Here is a 12,770-nt window from a genome sequence, read left to right on the forward strand (position 1 = left end):
GTTTTTTGGGAGCAAGGTTGTTTGCACCACAAACAAAAATGGTGATAGACGCCAAATAGTCAGGTTTCTATGTTGAGAAACAAGATCTCCAGAAAGTAAGGATAGAATCTCCCGGCAATTTGTACGACCATCGACGGAGTTAGTTTTTCTAACAAGTGTAATGGACACAAAGTCAAGTCACCCAAGAAATCAAGGCCACAAACTGACCACCATTTTAAAACTAACGAATCTTTCTTTGTTCAAAACAGGAACTGAACAGTTTTAGGAAACAATTCGTGAAGGGACGAACCCCACCAAGTAAAGTTCTCAAAATCCTTGTTTTTCTTTCAATATACATATAATCATGTTATTTTTAGTTTAATTTTAAGGAACCAATACCCTATCTTCAACACAGGGTACTACATCCCCTGGTTGCATTACTTTTTGCTAACATAGGGTACGACATTCCCTAGTAGCATCTCAGAGAGCCACGAGCCTCATCTTATTGCCAAACACAGGGTACTACATCCCCTGGTTACATTTTTCATTGCTAACATAGGGTATGACATTCCCTAGTAGCATCTTAGAGAGCCACGAGCCTCATCTTACTGCCAAACATAGGGTACTATATCCCCTGGTTGTATTTTAGTGCCAACATAGGGTACGATATTCCCTAGTAGCATCTGAGAGAGCCGCGAGCCTCATCTTATTGCCAACATAGGGTACGACATCCCCTAGTAGCATCTCAGAGAGCCACGAGCCTCATCTTACTGCCAAACACATGGTACTACATCCTCTGGTTGAATTTAGTACCAACATAGGGTACGACATTCCCTAGTAGCATTTCAGAGAGCCACGAGCCTCATCTCACTGCCAAACACAGGGTACTACATCTCCTGGTTGCATTTTAGTGCCGACATAGGGTACGACATTCCCTAGTAGCATCTCAGAGAGACATGAACTTCATCTTATTTCCAAACACAGGTACTACATCCCCTGGTTACATTTTAGTGCCAACATAGGGTACGACATTCCCTAGTAGCATCTGAAAGTGCCGCGAGCCTCATCTTATTGCCAGCATACTACATCCCTTGGTTGCCATCCATCTTATTAACATAGGGTACGACATCCCCTATTATCAAAAGAACAAAACAAAAAAAGTCTTTTACAATTCTTTATTTTGCAATAGCAAAGATAGTTTAATGTATTTTCAATAACTCACAAAAATTTCTTTGTGCAAACTGGAGCAGAAAACTTTTGTCTCTTTTGTTTGTTTGTGATGGCTTGTAGGTTTTTCTGCAAAGCACGGATTGGATGTGCAAAAATAAGATTCCAGCTCTTGCCAAAAGAAAGTGGAACCTTTGATCCCAACACCAGCCGCAACCAACTTCGACATAATGCATGCAAAGACATAGTGTCTCAAGATCCATTTTCTCATCATCTGATCAAGAAACAAGCTTGCGAGGATATTTCATAGTCTGTTGCATCGAGAGCATCAAACTTCAGTCTAAAATCAATGGGAGAAGCAAGTCAAGAATCAAGACAGGCTCCAGATGACATTTAGATAGGAATTTTGTAACTCTTAGATTTCAAGCGTATGTAATTTTCTTTTCATTTTGATGTAATAGTAGGAACCGCGAATCGGAACCTCGACGGAACCTCAATTGACTTTCCATCTAAGCATACTCCATCGCTCTTCTTCCACTTGAACTACATGTGACCTGATTCCCTTACAACCCGGGATATGTAGGCTGCCTAAAACCAAGGCTCGGTCGCACCTTTTTCTTTTATCTTCTTGTCCTTTTAAATAATAGCGAGGTCAAAAATTAGTCACCTTGTTCATTTTCTTTGCCTGAAAACTCTTCATGTTTCCAAGCAAAGAGGGGCATGCTATAAATACTTAATTTTTGACCACACCCCAAATTCTATACTACTTTAGTGTAGATATTTCTTTTAGGTCTAATTTTAATATTTTAAATCTTTATCAAACACTTAATAGGTTTTATTAAAAAAAAAAAAAAAACTACAAAAGTAGTCACAGTCTTAGAGTATAAATTATATTTCTAATAAACAATAAATAAACAATATAAATATATATATAGTTTACTTATTAAAATTCTAATTAACAGAAATCAAAATTCACACACATCTGAAATATAAACTATAGTGTAAATATTTAATTTTCTTATATCTATAATATATAAGTCTAAAATTAGTTGCCTAATATTTTTAGCTATTTATTTTTAATTTCTCTTTTTCTTCATTTCACAAAAAAGAGAGAGGGATATTTCTTCCTATCTGATCTAACTAACTTCCTTACACTTCCCACACACTCACGTCTTTCACCCTCAACCCCTCACGTTCACTCGGTACACACTCCATGATTCCCTCTATCTATAGGTCTCGTTTGAATTGACACAAGACAATATATAATAGATGGGCTTTTATCATTAGGGAAAAAAAAGAAAAAGAAAAAAAAACGAAAACAGAAAGAATTGTGCAAGTAAGAAAGAAAGAGAGGTGAGGAAAGAAATCTGGAGAAAAACAAATCCGGCAACATAAAAAAAAAAACTGTTCTTCGAAGAATAAAAAGAAAAAGTTTGGCTAAGTTATTGAATCTGAAGATGGAGTTTGGGATTTCGTTCGTGGTTTCGAGTTCGTGGGTTCTAGAAGTTTTATAATTAGTAGATTAAGTCGATTACTGACTGAATTTTTCACAAAAAGGTAATACTCGAATCTTCTTAGTAAAGCCATTTAATAACATGAGATCCATGTTTTCTTAGTGTAATTTAAAAAGTTTTAGCAATTGAATGCTTCATTACTTATTTATTTGATTTCATGTTTAAGTTATAATTGTACTTAGATTCATTGTTGATATGAAGCATGTGATCATCTAAGTTAAGGAAAAATTTGTATTGAGTTAATTTCTATTCGAAAATTAATGTGTCGTCGCTAGTCATCGCATAATTTTAATGACTATTTGACAAAATAATCAGAAGGTATTTTTGTTTAAGTTGTTTTAGGTGTAAATAATAGTTATATTATATATCACATAAAAATCGTAATTTTAAGAGATATCATCGATTAGAAAAGCGAACAAGAATAGTATTTCAGTTTCCTCAAAGTTAAAGCTTTAAAAATATTTTGTTAGTCTGAGTCTTTAACGGAAGAAATCCTTTTCATCGCTACTGGGCTTCAATTTCATTATAGTTGAATGGATATATTGAAATTTCAAGTTGCAACAAATTGATTCTTTAGTCTTTCAAATGAGATAACAATAGTTGGTATCACGTCGATTTGTGTTTACATTAGGTTTAAAGCATATGAAGTGTTTGGTTAAGAATTCAAAGTTTAGTTTTTGTCTTGAAAATAGTTAGTCCCTTCTATTCTAATAGTTGGTGTCCAGAGTGTTAAATAATTTTTTTAAGGATATGTACTTCTTCCGGTTAAGTTTTAAATTTGTCCCATGATGCTTGAAAGTCAGTTTATAAATTTATTATTGTTTGGTTGGTTCTCAAAAATCGATGTGTTGGATTTGCAGTTTTAGATTAATTTTTTTAAATGCCCTTCATACAAGATTTTTTTTTCCATGTTATATATCATATGTATATTATTTCTATGCTCGTTTGTATATATTAAATTACTAGGTTATACAATGGCTCATTATCTTCATACATAATTGTTTCAAATTAATCCTACAAATAGTAGACAACTTTAGATGTGATTAAAATATTATTTCGACCATCAATATGTTTATTTGACATAGTTATAACCCATAAGTAGAAAGTTAAGGGTGCATTTGTGTAACTAGATAAAAATAAATTATAAGGAACGAGATGAGCGATGAACTAATTCAAGACTCGTTCCAATAGGTAAAAGAAATAATAATAGTAATAAAATATAAAAAATAAATGGAATACTCTGAATACGCTAGTATGCTTTAGGCGCGTGTTAACCAATCAATTATGGTAATTATGTACACGTTCGCGTGAAATAGTTACGATTTTCCAAATTAAAGGCAAAGTAAGCGTTCTCGCAACTTTGACAAAATAATCTTAAAAATAATAAAGTGTTATTAATTGTGTACACGTACGCGTGACATGATTCATGACACACCAAACAAAACGAATACACGTACACGTGATTCGTTTCAAGATAATTCAATAATTATAAATAATCAAGTAATTAAAAGCGGTAAGAGGTAAAATGCACGTAGGTTCTAAAAGTACGTAATTAAATAAACAAACTAAGCCATGTATGATTAAAAGCGACCGTGCTAAAACTACGGAACCAGGGAATGCCTAACACCTTCTCCCTGGTTAACAGAATTCTTTACAAGGTCTTCTGGTTTTCGCGGACTTTAAAACAGAATCAAATTTCCTCGATTTGGTATTTAATGTAAACCGGTGACTTGGGACACCATATAATTATCCCAAGTGGCGACTCTGAAAATTGAATAAATAATCCCATTTCGATTAATATCACTTTAATTGGAAAAACTCTCTTTCTTTACTTTGGCACCATTCCCCGAAAAAAGGAGGTGTGACAGGAGTATTAAATAATTTTCAAGAATCCAAGAATTACTGCAAATGCTTTAGGTATAGGTAGTTCTTCTTTACATATTTGATGCGAAGATTTAAAGTTAATAGACCTATACCTTGTGCCGGACAAAGGAATCCTGTCTGATATACTAATTCGAGGGAAAATACTGAAATTGTATTTTCAAAAGATTTCCGCACGGTGATCAAAAGCACTGGTTAAGAGAAGTTGGGGACCGAGGAAGGATTTTTTCAGGGTGTGTGAACTTCCTTAATTATATATTCAACTCTTTTTTAGGGTAATAATCTTCCTTTTCTCCTGCTTCCTTTAATTCGTTCCAGGTAAAGATGATCTACTGGTTCGTTGCCTCTGTCCACGTGAATTGGCTGGGCAGTAGTGATTCCAAAGAAAATGTTATAGTAAAAGATCCAACATGGAGTGTTTGCATGTGAGACAGAGAAGGAGAGCCCAGAAACAGGATTGTTAAAGTACGAAGTTTCGAGGAAACTACTCTATTGGACCCATATCAAATTTTGCAAATTTAAGATCAGCTTGTAGTTGAAATAGAAGTTACGTACCAAAGTATTCTTTTGGACAGTACGTTGATCTTATTAAAATAAATGTGCTAATTTAATTGTAGTTGCATAATTAGGTCAACATCAATCAAACATATTGTTCTTTGAATTTTGCTCAGTCGATAGAGAATCTTTCAACTCCGCCTAGAAATTACCCAACTCTCCTATGATTGCCTAGGACCACTATTAACCCAAAATGGTTGTGTTTCGACTTGTTTGATAAAAACAAACTATTTGTGTTAGAGAAAGATCTCAAAGATTCTATTTCCTTGAAAACTCCATCAATTTCTTAATGAGGTAGGATAAAATAATCACACAATTGGGATTAATAAAGTTGGGGGCTTTGTCCATAAATAGCTTAACACCCCTCTATCCCAAACACCACCAGTACTTCTTTAATAGCATCTCTTAATTTCTTTCAAAGCAAAGAAGTATTTGGTCTTTCTTCTTCTGGTTTCCAAAGTTCTCAACTTTGTCGCGATATCATCAAGAAAACATTACAAAAATGGCCATCAGAAAATCAAACAAGCTATCACAAGCTGCAGTGTTGAAGCAAATTCTAATAAGGTGTTCGAGTTTGGGAAAGAAGCACGACTTTTACGACCAAGATTACTACCTTCCCATTGACGTACCTAAAGGACATTTTGCAGTTTATGTGGGAGAGAATCGAACTCGATACGTCGTACCAATTTCCCTCTTAACTCATCCTGAATTTCAGTGTCTCCTTCATCGTGCCGAAGAAGAATTTGGCTTCGATCACGACATGGGCATCACCATTCCGTGCGAAGAAGTCGTTTTTCGATCGTTAACTTCTATGATCCAGTAGTACATAAGTATTTGAAAAGATGAAATTAAAAGAGTGAATATTAGGTGTAAGGTTTTGTAATTTGTAGTGAAAAAAGATGGGCTAGCTCGGGATAAAGCAGTTTGATATTTTTTTTTTGCCTAACATTTTTCTTCACTCTATTTTTTTTGTTGGTATTTTTGTTTGTAAATTTCCTCTGACGACCCTGGTCTAGGAACCACATGGTTTAGACTATTAGTAGTGTTTTTATGGGTCAGAATCAGATTTATATAAGAACTTAGGAAATTTTTCCTTGCAGTGGTGTTTTGTTTTTTGCATCTTCTGAGAGGAGAATATATCTCAATCTATGTACCATTTTCGATTCAAATGTCTCTCAATATATTTGCATATTTACTGTATCTTCGTTTGGGAAAGTCCAATTTGAGCAAACTGGAGTTTGTCTGATTTGTGATCTACTAGCAACTACACTGTCTATAATATGTTCTCCTTGTCGCAGTGAATGGCAAAGCCATTAAGCGAATTATATAAATAATTTAGTAGGGTGCCATGTTAAAGGGGATATATACTTTGTAGAGTGCAGACACATCACACAAGAGTAATGCATCTACCTGTTTTTAATAAGTTTGGTGCTATATCATACAAAAAATTGAAACGTTGATCTATGAAAATGTAGATATGCAACAATCTGTAAGAAGAATTCCCAATTATATCGTATTTTTTAAAATAGTTCCATTTAGGCTACATTAATCCTTTTTAAACTTTATATGCTCCATGTACATAATTTAACATTTCCTGATCAAAGCAACAAAGGTTCTTGTTTAAGTCTCAGAGTCGCCGTTATTAAAATAAAAATTTACGTGCTTGGCCTATAAAAGAGGGGAAAGCTTTTAACTTTTAGGCAAGTCGATCAAATAATTTAACGTTTACATATTTTTTCTAAGCTCTCCAACGGACTATCACAAGAGAAAACAATGTAAACTTAAAGAACGAACGTTTATTTTGCATTCCAGAAACAAGAAAAAATGTAGTGTATCGTAAAACAAAAGTTTATTTTATAAAATGTAGGCCGTTATCATCTTTTTGTATGAGAAGCTATAATGGGAATATGAGTAATCTGCAAAATCATTTTTATAGTCCAAACCAAACAGATCAATAAGAATTACTAATAAATTGTGTGTATTTGCATCATTCAGTAGTGCAAAACGCAAATTCCCATTTGAAGAATTCATTGGACAAGACATCTCAAATTCGTTCACATAGATTTCTTGTTCTCACACTCGCTAACACTTTACACCTTTTTTTATCATAAACAAAGAAAGATGGCGAAATACATACACAACCCCTTAAACTTGACATCAAATTCTACTTAGACATCTCAACCAACGCTTGTTCCTATTGACCACTTGAACTTCATATAAAATATACCTATTAAACACAAATTTGATAATTCCAAACCAATACTAATACGTGAATCTCACTCTCTTTTAAAATGGAAGACCAAACCAATAAAAAAATTACATGTCAGCAAAAATAAAATAGGCAATATTAAAAATAATCTGACCCAAAAAAGAAAGAGAAAAACAGAGTTGATGGCCGGGAATAACGTCGTCGTCACCGGCAGAATCTGCTATCAACCAACTTTAGCTACAACACAAATCTAAAATGAAAGCTTTTTTTGTATTCAAGTCTTGATGAATGACATCCCATAGCAGGCGGTCATTAGCTTGTTTGTTAATCCTTCATTTGCTTCGATTCTTCTTCCAAAAAAAAATAAATTTACCTAGATTAAAATGCGATTGTGATGGTGGGCGCCCAGATCTGATAAAGGGATGGAAATAACAGTGATAATGATCAGATTTGATAAAGGGTGGTATGTGGGCCGGTCTAGGCCCGGGACCGCGGATCATGTGGGCTTCTGGGCCTATACGGTCCTTAACCGGTTAGAACCGAGACCGTGGAGGTGGGCCGGTCTTTTTTGTGAAAGACCGCAAGACCGGGATCATTTGAGATCGGGATCATTTGAGATCGTGACCGGACCGCTCCTTGGCGGGCCTAAACGGTCCCAAACGATCCCAACGATCAGATTTTTAAAAATGTTTTTTGCCCGCTTGGCCATTTAAAAACTAGCCGTTTGGTCTGCCAAAATAGCCGTTGGCTATTTGCAAAATAGCCATTTAACCCCCCAAACTTTGTTTTAACTCCAAACTTTTTATAATTATACCTTTTCCCTATTTTCAATTATAAATACCCCCTCATTCTTTTATTTTTCTCACAAAATCATCAATCTCTCTCTAATTTTCTTCTATAATTGTTACTATTGCTTACTTTATTGTTACAATTTGTGAAAAAATTGTGAAGTTGGTGAATTGAAGTCTTCAAGTCTTCAACGATAATCAATTTTCAACAAGTTGTTCGTCAATTCGCTAAACTCGTTCCAACTCTTAATTTTTAATATTATAGTTTTGTTTGTTTTATTTATTTTCTATTATTTGATTGATTAAGATGACTTCCTTAAAAAAAATAATTTGGTAAAAATAAGGGAAAATCCAATAGTGATGAATCTAGTGGCCAATCTATTCCTCCTCCATTTCTCCCGGCTCCCCGACCCAAACCCCATGTCCGTCCTACACCTGCTATTCTTGATAGTGATAATAGTTTATTATAATTTACTGAGAGTTAATTTTGCCATAATGTTGGAGCTGGTGAACAATTAGACCATGAATTAATGAATGCTTTTTATTCTAATCCAACTATTGATGAAAATGATGATGAGGAAATAGATTTTGATGAAACGCAAATGACAATACACCCACTAGTCCTGCTCCTGAAGTTTTAACCCAACTAATGATAATCCAAATGATGCCCTGTCTGACCCTCCTGTTACTACCCCTACTTTTTCTAGATAACGTACCAACGGACAAAAACATATATTGTTTGGCCCTTTTTTACTCAACTAATTTCACAAAATAAGACTAAGTATAAAACTTGTGACAAGGAGTTAGATTTTAAATATTTGGGGGGGGGGGGGGGGAGCATACGGGAACTTTGGCTAGACACATATTGATACACCCTCCAGATAAAGTCAAATATCTTCGTGCCAAAGCTTTGGCCGAGGGGATAAGTGTACTTACTCCTAGTTAGGATGACCATAGTACTGGGTCAAACTAATTTCAACCGAAAATTAATACTGTTACCGGTTCTACTACTAGTAATTTTTCACAACTAAATGAGCTTGAAATTTATTTGTCACAGGGAATTGAGGAAGTGAATCCCGACGGCTCCTTTAATATTTTGGAATGGTGGAAGGACAAAGAAAAATACTTTCCGATTCTTTCAAGGATGGCCCGAGACATTTTAACTATTCAAGCTTCAACAGTGTCATCGGAGAGCGCTTTCAGTCAAGCAAGACTTCAACTTGGTGATTATAGAGCGTCTATGAGGGAGAGCTTGGAAAACTCAGTACTTTTCAGAGATTGGATCTGTTCGGAAAGAAGAAATTTTGGACTTGCTGAATCACAACAAGAGGTAGACGAAACTTACGAAGAAATGCTAGCTGAACTTGCGGAGGATTCTGCTTCGCCCGGAAGCGGTGATGACCAAACTTCTTTTCCGCCACCACCAACAAAAATTCCTCCGTACCTTAATAGATTTATGAAATTTGTAAGAGATACCATGTAACTTATATGACAAAAATTAGTATGTATTATGTAACTTGTATTTTGGCACATATTTATTAGTTTCTTTTTCTTCTCAATGGTGGTATTAGCACCTTGTTATGCTCATTCCATAGGGGGGAGGAAGACTAAGAAAGATATTGTCATATTTTTTTAATGTTATAATAAAATTATAACGCATTGCTTTGAATATCTCTTTATAATATTTTTGTTTTTAAATTTGAATTAAAAAATTTAGCTCACAATTCTATAATATAATTTACACGGAATTGCCTTAGATATTTTTATTACCATCTTTTTTTCTCTAGCTTCTATAAAAAAAAATTTAAAAAATATCTGTTGGGCCCACTTAGGCTTGGGACCCCTACTTAGCCCGAGACCATTAGTTCGTGGGTCCGGTCCCGGGCCGGTTCCTACAAAAGGACCACCAAGACCGGGACCGTAAAGCCCGTTTAAATTGGGACCGGCCCACTTAGCCCACTTAGGCCCGGGACCGGCGCACTTGCCACCCTTAGATTTGATAAAGAAGAAGGCAGTGGTGGTAGTGATCGGACTTGAAGGAGGAGGTGGTTGTGGTGATGATGTGGTAGCATCACTGAATCCGAAGAAGAAAAAGATAGCGGTAGATATGGTGGCCGACGGCGGAACTGGAAAAGATCGGGGAGGAGATAGTGGTGATGTTGGTGGTTGGATTTGAAGGAGAAAGAGGTGATGGTGATGGTGGCAGTGGCCGAATTTAAAGGAGCAAGAGGAGTCGGTGATTATGGTGGTCGCTGGCAAGATCTAAAAAAAGAAAGTAAGTGGTGGAGATGGCTAGAGAAGAACAAAATAGTTTGAAAATTGTTTAGAGAAAAGGTAATTTTTGTAGATTACTTTTCGGCCAAAAACTATGCATTTTCCGGTGAACAATATGCAAGACTAGCTTTTCACGCGCCTGTAAAACGTGACAAACATGTATTATTACATATTAGCAAATTGTGTTTAATAAAAATATTTTGTATAAAATTTAGGTGTTCAATAGGAACAAGTCTCAATTGAAGTGTCTAAGTAAAATTTGTCATAGGTGTATTCTATGTCACTGCAATTACTATTAATTTAATTTTTTCCTTGATTTTTCACCTGATATCCGCTAGATCGACTAATTTGAATTTGCGACCGAGAATCATTACTGGTTTAATATCGATACGGCCGTACGGCTGAATTCTCCTTATTCCAAGTTCAAACAAGTAGTGGTACGTTCTCCGAGGATTACCGTCGTTTGTAAATTTAAAAACACATATAAATTCAAAAAATGCTAATCGACTGGTAATTTCTTATGCGTACGTGGCATCATATTCTTTCGAGGAATGGATTGGTATTTGAATATGGTAGTAGTTCATTTAACTTTTCTGCCAACTTATATATAGATTGCATTTTTGTCACTTGGTAAAAATTCCTCTCTACTTTCTATTCTGTTAGAACTTAGAACAACCCGTCGGTTATTAAAATAGTTTTAGTATCATCCAAGAATCAAGTTGTTGGTGAGCAAATTAATCCCATGTAATTAATCTTGTTTTGTTTCATTTACAATTACGTTGGTTTCTTCATAAACAATGAAATCTTTCTCCATAAATAGCTCCACTACTTCTTTCTATCGCAAAAGCTAATATATCTCTCTTTCAAAGCTAAAGAAGTATTGGTCTTTCTTCTTCTTTCTAAAGTTCTCAACTTTCTTTAGTACTTTCTCAAAAATATATATAGTACGCAAAAATGGCCATCAGAAATCGAACAAGCTGCAGTATTGAAGCAAATTCTAAAACAGTGTTCGAGTTTAGGTAAGAAACACAGCCATGACAACGAAGACTACTGCCTTCCTATTGACGTACCAAAAGGACATTTTGCAGTTTACGTTGGAGAAAATCGAACTAGATACGTCGTACCAATTTCTTTTTTGACTTATCCCGAGTTTCGATGCCGCCTTCGTTGCGCGGAGGAAGAATTTGGCTTTGATCATGACATGGGCATTACTATTCCTTGCGAAGAAATGATTTTCCGATCACTAATTTTCATGCTTCGGTAGTGAAGTGTTTGGAATGAAGAAAAGAGTAAATATTAATTAAGTGTACTTTTTTTTTGGAGTTAAACATATGATAGTTCATTATAATTCGGATTTGATCATAACATGAGAATTACCATTATTTCCATGCTCCGAAAGTGAAGTATTTGAAAGGAAGAAAAAAAGTAAATATTACGTGTAATGTTTTTGAGTTAAATATGATGACAGTTTACTATAATTCTATTCGTATACATTATTCACAATAATTCGCTATGTTGAGTAATAATATAAAACAGTTCTAGTTCCTATTAATAATGACTTGTCTTTTATAGTTAAATGGCTGCCGATTCTATATGTTGGTTGTGTAATTCAACACAATGTGCTACCAAAGCAAGAATAGGTTCTAGTTTCAAATTAAATTCAAGCTCTATCGAAAACATTCGATTTGCTAATTAGCTCATGGTAAAACAATCTAAGACCGTGATGGGACGCTATTAGCTTGTAGTCGAATTGGTCACAAAATTCAACATTTTTTTAATATTGTTGCAAGCTCCAATTAACTATAACAATAAGAAAAAATAGAAAAAAGTAAAGTTAGAAACAAAAGTTTATTTTGCAATCCACAAAGAAGGACAAATTAGGGTATTATAACAAAAACTCCATTGTCAACTTCTTTTTCAATAAGAAACTACAATGGTACTGAAGAAGTAATCAGAGCCGATTTTATAATCCAAACCAGACAAATATAGAGTTACTAATGAATTGTGCATAATGCACCATTCAATAGTGCAAAATAAAAAAATTCCATTTGAGGAATTTACAAGAGAAGACGTCTCAAATTCTTTAACATAGATATTTTTGTTCTCACGCTAACATTTTTTTTTAAAATCAAAACAAGAAACATGCAGTTATTACTAATTAACATAAACTTCGTAGTCCGTACAGCTTAATCTCTCCTTTATTATTCCGAGCGAAAACACTAGGGATACTTTCTTCGTGAATGACCCTCATATTTTAATGCGAAATAGAGCCCAAATTATGGTTTTTGTGCAAGTCCAAACAGGTGTTTGGATTATGTAAACCCTGTTGGTTTTGGATTGGGGGATAGTAAACGCTATTATAATTAGTAAGGTATATGCCCTTGCTTTAAATTATATCTGGTA

At 34.6% G+C, this 12,770-nt stretch overlaps 2 protein-coding genes across 2 annotated transcripts; both read left to right on the plus strand.

Annotated features, from left to right (window-relative positions):
- Positions 1-5,337: 5,337 nt before the first annotated feature.
- LOC104118962 (protein SMALL AUXIN UP-REGULATED RNA 12-like) lies at positions 5,338-6,296 on the plus strand. The gene has a single exon (XM_009630348.4). The coding sequence runs from the start codon at positions 5,599-5,601 to the stop codon at positions 5,917-5,919; it is 321 nt and encodes a 106-aa protein (XP_009628643.1). The 5' UTR covers positions 5,338-5,598; the 3' UTR covers positions 5,920-6,296.
- Positions 6,297-10,200: 3,904 nt separating this feature from the next.
- LOC104118961 (auxin-responsive protein SAUR50-like) lies at positions 10,201-11,860 on the plus strand. The gene is made up of 2 exons (XM_070196833.1): positions 10,201-10,251; positions 11,290-11,860. Exons 1-2 carry the CDS (start codon positions 10,201-10,203, stop codon positions 11,629-11,631), a joined length of 393 nt encoding a protein of 130 aa, XP_070052934.1. The 3' UTR covers positions 11,632-11,860.
- Positions 11,861-12,770: the final 910 nt, after the last annotated feature.

The sequence above is a fragment of the Nicotiana tomentosiformis genome, chromosome 1, assembly GCF_000390325.3.
Source record: "Nicotiana tomentosiformis chromosome 1, ASM39032v3, whole genome shotgun sequence".
In the NCBI taxonomy this organism is placed as follows: domain Eukaryota; kingdom Viridiplantae; phylum Streptophyta; class Magnoliopsida; order Solanales; family Solanaceae; genus Nicotiana; species Nicotiana tomentosiformis.

Coding starts and splice junctions, on each gene's coding strand:
- LOC104118962 (XM_009630348.4), top strand. CDS start 5,599: ATGGCCATCAGAAAATCAAACAAGCTATCACAAGCTGCAGTGTTGAAG.
- LOC104118961 (XM_070196833.1), top strand. CDS start 10,201: ATGGTGGCCGACGGCGGAACTGGAAAAGATCGGGGAGGAGATAGTGGT. Junction 10,252..11,289: donor GGGGAGGAGATAGTGGTGAT/GTTGGTGGTTGG, acceptor AACTTTCTTTAG/TACTTTCTCAAAAATATATA.